Below are 9,717 nucleotides of genomic sequence, written 5' to 3'. Positions count from 1 at the left end.
TTAGCAGCTCCTGTAACACTGCCTCTGCCACAGGGAGTAGGGCTAGTAAAAGAGACATGACCAGGATGCTATTGTATGCCCCTGGTCTGAGTGAAGTAGCAGAGCATAAATAAAGCAGTCTGAAGGCTGCTCTAATTATACTAGGGACCTTTGTTTTTCCATCCCAAATTGTTCCTTTGCTCAGATCTTGGCTAAACCACAGGATCTAGCCTCAGAGCTTAGCATCAAAACATTTCTTTCTTTCATCAAAATCAAAGAAGATATTACATGTATTGTCAGAGCTTGAGTGTAAATTTGCATAGTAAAAGACACCAACCATCGTGGTCATGGAATATCAATTAAATTACATTCCTTTTTCAACGAGTTTCCTCTTACAGTCTCTATTTTGTATTGCATTTACACATTTAGAAAGATGGACACAATGCCCTGAAAATAAACAATTTTTATTCCCCCTCTTTTCACCATTATAAGGGGGGGAAAACACTTCCTACAACATTATGAAACATAATTAATGTGTAAAATTATTTTGAATTGCTGATACCTCACTAATTGATCTTGCTGTTTTGGAATCCAAAATATTCTTTGTACTGAAGTTATATGTTTAATAATCATTTCAACAGCTAAAATAGGAATTTCTTTAACATGATCTTCAGTTCCTTCTTGTAATTCCCAATACTCGCAACTTCTGAATGCCAGATTTCCTAATATCTCAATTATCCTACCTAAAAGAGTTGCTAACCTGTCTGATGCAAGTCCTTCTCTTCATTGCCTTATACCTTGAATGCTGATTTACATCTGAAAGTGAGTATTTTAAAATACTGCCCTTTTGACTGGGTTGAGTTATACATTCTGCACTGATGTAAATAATTATTCAAGGTGAAAGAAGCGGAGGATCAAATATTTACAAAAATACACTAAGGGTGGATAAGTTTTCAGAATACCTGTCATTTCCCCTTACCATCACTTCCTGCACATCATTTCCATTTACATGATTAGGCGGGAGAAAGTGGATCCAGGTACTTATGCTTTAGCCACTATTAGCAAAAGTGGGGCACAGTAGGACAACTTCAGGGGCAAAGTAGATGTTGGCGAGACACAGAAGTCCCAGGACCAGCAGCCACAACTGGTGCAAATAAGAGCTATTTATACTCCTCCCCAATTTCTCCAAGGTCAGTAACCATCAGGAGGCTGATCTCAGGAGGCCTAGGGTCAGTTAGCAGCAGCTGCCACTTTATTGTTTCTGGTATATCTCATACTCCACTCAGTTATAAGCCTGTTGAATTCCATGGTTCTCACTGTTTGGCTTTCATCCTCTAACAGATAAGGACTGGCAAATATCCCAGAAAACTGGGCAGCCCTGATCGCAGTCCTGCAGGTGGTGGAAGAAAGCAGCAGGGCAGTGACCTTTCTAAAGACCCACTTCCTCCATACTACTTGGGTCCATCAACTTTACCCAAAGCCACTGAACTGGAACTAGCCCCATCACCAGAGTACTAGTCAGGCGGCATCAAACATGTGGCCATGACTCCTCTGGGGCTGGGGCCTAAAATGTTCCATGCCTTGGCAGCTACCTAGCCCAGAGAACGTGGATCTCTGCCGCCACCCAGTATAAATTTATAATAAGGATAAGGCCTTTCAGAGAAGACAGACTGTCTAACAGGGCCATCCTTACCCATACACAAAGTACGCAGCTGCTTAGGGCACCGGGAAATTTGAGGTACCAAATTTCCTGGTGCCCTGCACAGCTGTGCGCTGCTCCAGTCCCTGCTCCGGCTCTTCCGCAGGGCCCTCGCCCCAGCCCTGCCCCCAGTCCCCTGAGGATTCCAGAAGTGGTCAGGCCTGCACTCACTGGTAAGTAGAGCCACCCGGCGACAGCCTGCTCCGCTCCCCTGGTTCCCAGCCATGCAGCCAGTGAGTGCTGGAAGGAGGTTCCCCCCTCCCCTCAAGCCTGGGAGCCAGGGGAGCTGAAAAGGCTGAGGCTGGGTCACTCTACTTCCTGCAGGAAGTGCCCAGCCCCCTTGCCCCCAGTTCCCTGTGGAGCCCTGGGGCCCCACACATCCCCCATGGGGGTGCTGCGTAGGGCACCAAAATGGACGAGGGGCTCATCTAAACTACAAACGCTGTGCCAGCACAGCTATGCTAGTGGAGATGGAGCATATACTGGCAAAAGGAGGTCTTCTGACAGTAAACCACCTCCCTGAACAATACAAACTATACTGCCAAAAGGCTCTTTTGCCAGTGTAAGCTGCATCTACATGATGGCTGCCAGCACAGCTAGGTTGGCTGGGATGCAGTTTTTTTCACATCCCTACTGACTCAGCGGTGCTGGCAAAATGTTTTAGTGTAGACCTGGCCCCAGAGTGCAGCTGCAGTGAACTCATGACTTTTAAGTGATCATTTCATGACTGATTAAGGCTAAATGTAGCCTAGCTTGCGTGAAAGCAGGGAGTGCCAAGCCCACCTGTACGTTCCAAAGGGGAAGACTAAAAAGGAAGAAGCTAGACACACCAAGTTTGGCAGCCTATTGGGAGTATGGGTTGGGATCCACCACCTTCATTTGATCTGTCTCTAACCCACTGTGGAACAGAGCTGAACGAATGAAAATCATGATTTGCTGACAAGTAACAAAAACAGCAGCAGCTTTTCAAAGGCAACGGCTTTTGTAACAGTGAAAAATGTAGGTCAAGCACACATATTAGGCAGGGGAAAGAACGTTTAGCAGAGTAACAGATGGCTGGAAGACTTACACTCTCCCATTCTTGTCATGTACTCAGGGCAGCAAGTCATTCAGGCCACCATGGCTGCACTATTTTTAGTCCACTAGCTTGATGAGAACTAGGGTGGTTATGTCTCCTCCAGCTGGGAACCAAACCCCTTTTCAGTATAGACATGTCCTCAGATAGAGCAGCCCACAGGGTCTGATGTTAAACTTGTGACTCTCTCTCAGAATAGAAACTCTACCTCTACAGTAGGTTGTTTAGGGTCCTACAGCCAGAAATGCTCTCTATTAGCGTGCCCTGTAGAGAATAATGGTGCAATTCACAGAGGATTTCCTAGAAAACTAAGAGACCTTTTCATGTCTAGATTTCTTTCCACAACTTAGACCTTAATTAAAAACAAACACACACACAGAAGTAAAGTTGTAAAGTAAAGGTACCATTGTGACATTTCACTCCATATGATTTTATAAAAATATGCTAATGAGTGTGAATATAATGTAAGTGGAATATGCTTCATGCAAAAGGTCTCTTGTAACGTATCATTACAAAGCTTATCTTGTATCTGAAACTAGAAATATGAAATTAACTCTGAGGTCTTATTGTAATTATGCAAAGTGTGGGCAATTAATGGGGGTTTGGAATCTTGATAGCTCCCATTAACCAGGACAATTGACTGTACCTGGTTCTATTTATTTGCAAGCCTTCCTGTGAGTCAGGCTAAGAAGAATGGAGGCTTGGGGTCTCCCAGGACATGTGATCATGTCACCTGGTACTGGAATCCATCTTAAACCTGGTGCTTTTCCTTTTAGAAGGAGGGGTGGGGATGCAGAGAGGCAAAAGATTCCCACCTTGTGCTAAAGCTAATAAGGTGGTAGAAGAGAACAAAGGAGGTGGCAGTCATGAGAAATCCCCTAGCTACCACGTGAGCTGGAACTAACAAGGACTGTACTTGGGAAAGGACTGGGCCCAGACTAGGAAGAAGTCTAGTCTGTGAAAGAAAATTATTGGATCATCTCTGAGGGTGAGATTTATCTGTAATCAGTTTCTTATTATATTAGGCTTAGACTTAGATATTTTTTGTTTTATTTTGCTTGGTAACTTACTTTGTTCTCTCTGTTATTACTTGGGACCACTTAAATCCTACTTTTTACACTTAACCAAACAGTGATTTTATTATTAACTAACCCAGAGTAATCAATACCTGGGGGAGCAAACAGCTGTGCATCCCTCTCTCTGTGTTATAGAGGGAAGACAATTTATGAGTTTACCCTGTATAAGCTTTATACAAAGTAAAATGGATTTGGATCCTGTTGGGAACTGGGTATCTGGGTGCTGGGGACAGGAGCACTTAACTGAAAACAGCTTAAGTCTGCAGCTTTGGGGCACATGGTTCAGACTCTGGGTCTGTGTAGGAGCACTGTCTGGCTCAATTCGGTGGTGGGGGGTCCTTCCTGGTCTTGTGCCTGAAGCTTCTTCCCAGAGACACTCCTCTAGGCCCCCTCCTACAAATAAACCCCCTTTCACACAGGCAGCAGGCAAGATGTGCTCCTGGCCTCCAGATACTCACCCCCTGTAGTTAAAATCCCACTGCAGAGAATTGCATACTCCACTTTATTTGAACGCGTCCTGGGTGAATCACAAGGATCAGAGGTCATACCAGTGCCCAGCTCTGACCCAGCCCCTGCGTGCAGAGGAAACGCACTCCATTGCAACTCAGGAGGGAGGGATTCACACAAGCTGCCTATACCACCCTCCAGAAAGGTAAGGAGGGGTCTCTGCAGCTCAACTAATCAATATACAATGATCAAACTGCATTTTACAACCCATTTGTCCATGGGCCATGTCTCAGGTGGGCTGAGATCAGGAGGGCAGAGGCAGCTGCCACAGAGAACCCTTGGGTGCTGGATCAGGCTCAGCCTGGGCAGAGGCCACAGCTCGCCTAATTTGCAGGTCTGCTGATTCACAAGGCATCATGGGGCAGACCACCTGGGGGTAAAGTGGATAAGGCTCACTGGGTCCTCCTCCGTGCCCCCTGGCTGGCCCCAACAGTGTCTCCAGCGGTGCTAATGTCTTGGAACAGGCCCCCCACAGCTGCCTCCTCAGCTGCCGCCTCAGTGTACGTGGTGCTCCAGGCCCTGGGGTCCTTGTTTTAGATCTTGGCGACGAAGCGCAGGATCTGCATCTTGGAGGTCTCCTTGGCAGCCCAGGCCCCCCACTGGAACTCAAACTCGGGTGGATCTGTGTGGGGTATGCGGTTGTATTCCAGGTACTTTTGGCAGACAAATTCCTCAGTCACCAATTTCTTGACATCCCCAAAGACCTCGTGTTTCACTCCAGGGTCAACTTGCAGTCTCCTCAACAGCTCCCACACAGCAGATTCTTTAGCAGCATTGCCCTTCATGAAGAGGAAGCTGAGGATGACAGTGAGGAGGCCTAGGTTTGCTGTGCAATCATCCTGTTTCAGGTTCTCCACTTCCAGGCGTGGCAGGTTGCTGACCAGGATATAGATGTGATGCTTGGAGTCTATCTCCACCAGCTGCAGCCCAAAACCCTTTTGATCCACCTGAGCCGGCAGTTTTATTTCCCAATTCCATCCAGGTGATGGTGTTTAACCATTTCCACAAATTCCATGTTGCTTTCAGATTGCCTAGGCCTATTTGCACCAAATCTGCATTAGCATCTGCCTGTTCGTCTATAAGACTCTCCTGTAATTCTGATAAGGCCTCGATTTATTTCTTAATTACTTCTAAATCTACCGTATTCATAATCCTGGTTCCAAAGCCAACCCCTCCTAATATAGCATCTGCTACATCTCGCCTGGTTCGGCCACAGGGGCTTCGGTGTGTCTTTATCCATGCTTTCAAAAGAGGAAGGGAAGAGGGCAAACATTTTGGCTCCACTCTTGACACATTTAACTGGGTCCAATGCATATAAAATCTAATCTCTACTAGCAATGGATTCAGAAGGACCCTTAGAGGGTCATTTTGAGTTATAAACAACTTGGGCTTCTTCATCCTGATCAGTGCTTCTTCTAAACGTCATCTCTTTGGTCCAAATCTTAGTACATGTGTCTGAGAACCAAAGGTTTGAATGTTTGTTAGGTATTGGACAAGATCCTACCATGACAGTTAGTATTGTTCCTGTCTTAACAGGCTCATCCCACTGGGTAAGAGGCACTCCAGGTGGTGTCCCCACCCCTATTTCCCATTGGTTTGGTATTCCTGTGATGTTTGTAAGGTGAACCTTGAGTCCCACTTCCCCTTCCCAGGCATAGATCTCAGTATTCCCTTGCGGCTTCAGAATTCAATTTGTGTTTTTTATCATACCATTCTAAGAGAATTCTCGGTTCCTGGATGGGGATCCATGCTTGATTGGCTAGAGTGGAGGTATTCGTTATCGAGGGGAGATGGCAGGGGGCTTGCCCCAAAAATCTTGAAATGTCTGGGACACACAGGCCCCCAAGAACAGGGATTACCAAACCTTATACTTGTCAATAAAATCAATCTGGACCCTATCGCCAGGGCCCGAGTCTCCATTGGGGCATCATGGGTTGCCAGTGAGGAGGCCATGCTTTATGCTGTGCACACCATGTGCAATTCCTTACCCGTGTTCTAACATCATCCTCCAGGGTTTTCCATTCTGCAATTTGTTTCACCCTGTTCAAGGTTCCCTTTACTCCCTCCTGCCTGAACTGATGGACTACATTAATCTGTTCCCGGCTCTCCTCCTTTCCTGGAGTTTGGGGATTTACAGCGTCATCCATTGGTTCAGGGGCCTCAGTAGGGACGCCTTTAGCTTGGCTTCTAGTTACAACTGCTATAATGTGTTGCTGGGCTGTGTTATCTCCCCGACTGTTCCAGGTGGCTTCCATGCTTGTTCCCTTGTTATGGGCTTTTACGTGCCAGATTTTCAGTTGCTTAGGATTCTCCGTTACCCACTGATAAATCCACCTCCATTCATCTAGAGATGCAATATCTTTGCCATCTGCCACCCTCCACTCATTTTTTTCCCCTAGTCCTGCATCCAGAACTGAATTCCCTTTACACAAAAGTCGCTCTCAGCATAGACACTGGTCATGGGGAATGCTCATATTGTTTCAAAACCTGATAAATTGCATGCAATGCAGCATGTTGGGCTCACCCATGGTCCAGCTGGCCCTGCATAAAAGACAGTTACTCACCTTTGTAACTGTTGTTCTTTGAGATGTGTTGCTCATATCCATTCCTATTAGGGTGTATGCGCACTGCATGCATGATTGTTGTAAGATTTTTACCCTAGCAACACTCGGTGAGTAGACTGAGGCACCCCCTGGAGTGGCACCATATGGTGCCGGATATATACTCCAGTGGTCCCAGTGCCCCCTCAGTTCCTTCTTGCCGGCTACTCCGACAGAGGGGAAGGAGGGCAGGTTTGGAATGGTTATGAGAAACATCTTGAAGAACAACAGTTACAAAGGTGAGTAATCGTCTTTCCTTCTTCAAGTGCTTGCTCATAACGATTCCAGTTAGGTGACTCCCAAGCCTTACCTAGGCGATGGGGTCATAGTGAGATGTCGCAGAGGGCAGAACCGCTGAGCCAAATACCGCATCACCCCTTGACTGCTGGACTAATGAATAATGGGAAGCAAAAGCATGTACCGATGACCAAGCTGCTGTCCTACATATCTCCTATATGGGTACATGAGCTAGGAAGGCGGAGGACAAAGCTTGAGTCCAAGTGGAGTGGGCAGCAAGGTGCGTAATTAGGACACCAGCCAAGTCATAGCACGCACGGATGCATGATGTGATCCAGGAAGAGATGCGCTGGATGGTCTGCCACAGCTACGAACAGCTGGGATGTTGTCATGGTACAATTCCCCGCTCTGAACCTTAGCGTCCAAGAGATGGGGTACCAGCATGAATTCCTCTAAACTCAATTACCAGCTTAGAACCTGTAGTGCTGCCACCAACCAGGAATTACAGTGCCTGGTACACTCTGGTCCCCCCAAAACCTTGCCCGGGGAACCCCAAGACCCAGACCCTCTGGATCTTAACACAAGGAAAGTAAACCCTTTCCCTCACCGTTGCCTCTCCCAGGCTTCCCCTCCCTGGGTTACCCTGGAAGATCACTGTGTGATTCAAACTCCTTGAATCACAAAACAAAGAGGACAATTCATCTTCCTTCCTCCTTCCCTTTCCCCCTCCCAGACTCTTCCTGAGAGAAAGTAATCCTGGCACAGAGAGAAATCAGCCTCTCTCCCTCTTCCCTCCTTTCTGCCCACCAATTCCCTGGTGAATCCAGACCCAGTCCCCTGGGGTCTCACCAGAATAAAAAAAAATTAGGTTCTTAAACAAGAAAAGCTTTTAATTAAAGAAAAAAAAAAAAAACAGGAAAATTTATCTTTGTAAATTTAAAAAAAAAAATGGAATAGGTACAGGGTCTTTCAGCTATAGACACTGGGAACACCCTCCCAGCCTAAGTATACAAGTACAAATTAAAATCCTTTCAGCAAAAATACAAATTTGAACTTCTTCCAACCAAATACACATTTGCAAATAAGGAAAACAAACATAAACCTAACTCGCTTTATCTACCTAGTACTCACTAGTCTGAACTTATAAGAGCCTGTACCGGAGAGATTGGAGAGAAACCTGGTTGCACATCTGCTCCCTCTGAGCCCCCAGAGTGAACAACAACCAAACACTAACAGCACACACAAACTTCCCTCCCTCAAGATTTGAAAGTATCCTGTCCTCTGATTGGTCCTCGGGTCAGGTGACAGCCAGGCTCACTTTTCTTGTTAACCCTTTCCACGCAAAAGAGATATGAAGCAGTTTTGTTCTATTAACTCTTACTTATCTGTTTATGACAGATGTCCTCCTGAAAGGTGTCGTTCGTTCGATGTAAAAGGTGAGGGCCCTGCGAACATCTAGAAAGTGCAGCTGTTGTTCTTGTCGAGAAGTGTGTGGCTTCGGATAGAAGACCAGGAGGAAGATGTCTTGGTTGACATGGAAGGCAGACACCACCTTAGGAAGGAAGGCAGGGTGTGGTCGCAGCTGTAGCTTGTCCTTCTGGAACATCGTATACTGTGGGTCCGACGTGAGGGCTCTAAGCTCCAACACACGTCTTACCGAGGTGATAGCTATGAGGAAGGCTGTCTTCCAGGAATAACAGAGGAGCAAGCAGGTGGCCATCGGCTCGAATGGGGCACCCATGAGTCTGGATAGGACCAGGCTGAGGTCCCACATAGTGGCCAGATGCCGAATTTGCGGGTACAGATGTTCTAAACCCTTGAGGAACCTGCTGACCATGGGATTGGAGAAGACCGAGAGCCCATTTTCACCCGGGTGAAAGGTTGAAATCGTTGCTAGAGGTACTCTGATGGATAAAACTGCTAGGCTCTGCTGTTTCAAGGACAAAAGAGAGTCTCAGATGGTAGGTGCTGACACCTCCAGGGGGGGAGTATTGCTCAGAGCACACCAGCAGGAAAAACGCTTCCACTTAGCCAAATACCTGGACCTGGTAGAGGGCTTTCTGCTACCCAAAAGAACTTGCTGCACCGAGTGGGAGCAACATAGCTCAGATTGAGTTAGCCATGCAGTAGCCACATTGTGAGGTGGAGGGATGGCAGGTCAGGATGACAGAATCGTCCATGTCCCTGAGTGATCAGGTCCAGCCACAACGGAAGCGGAATTGGAAAACAGAGAGTGGATGACGTCCGGGCGAATTGACCATTCATGAGCCCGGAAGGATCCGCTGAGGTGGTCCGCCAAGGTGTTCTGGACTCCTGGGAGAAACGACGCCACCAGGTCGATCGAGTGGGCTATGCAGAATTCCCACAGGTGAATGGCTTCATGACCAAGGGGGAACGAACATGCTCCCCCTTGTTTGTTGATATTAAACATGGCCATTGTGTTGTCTGTGAAAACTGCAACACAACGGCCCTGAAGGTGCTTGTGGAACACCTGACACGCCACTGCTCTCAGCTCCCATACATTGATGTGCAGGGATCTCTTGT

General features: G+C 47.0%; 1 protein-coding gene across 1 annotated transcript; it reads right to left on the bottom strand.

Moving 5' to 3' along the window:
* Positions 1-4,098: 4,098 nt before the first annotated feature.
* On the bottom strand, positions 4,099-5,313 carry LOC115650174 (non-structural maintenance of chromosomes element 3 homolog; the record flags this gene model as incomplete). Its single annotated transcript, XM_030559680.1, has 1 exon — positions 4,099-5,313. A coding segment is annotated over one exon (444 nt), but the record flags the coding sequence as incomplete, so codon positions are not given.
* Positions 5,314-9,717: the final 4,404 nt, after the last annotated feature.

The sequence above is a fragment of the Gopherus evgoodei genome, chromosome 4 (genome assembly GCF_007399415.2).
Source record: "Gopherus evgoodei ecotype Sinaloan lineage chromosome 4, rGopEvg1_v1.p, whole genome shotgun sequence".
Taxonomy (NCBI): Eukaryota; Metazoa; Chordata; order Testudines; family Testudinidae; genus Gopherus; species Gopherus evgoodei.
The sequence above is the reverse complement of the archived record's forward strand: the minus strand, read 5'-3'. Positions and strand labels throughout refer to the sequence as shown.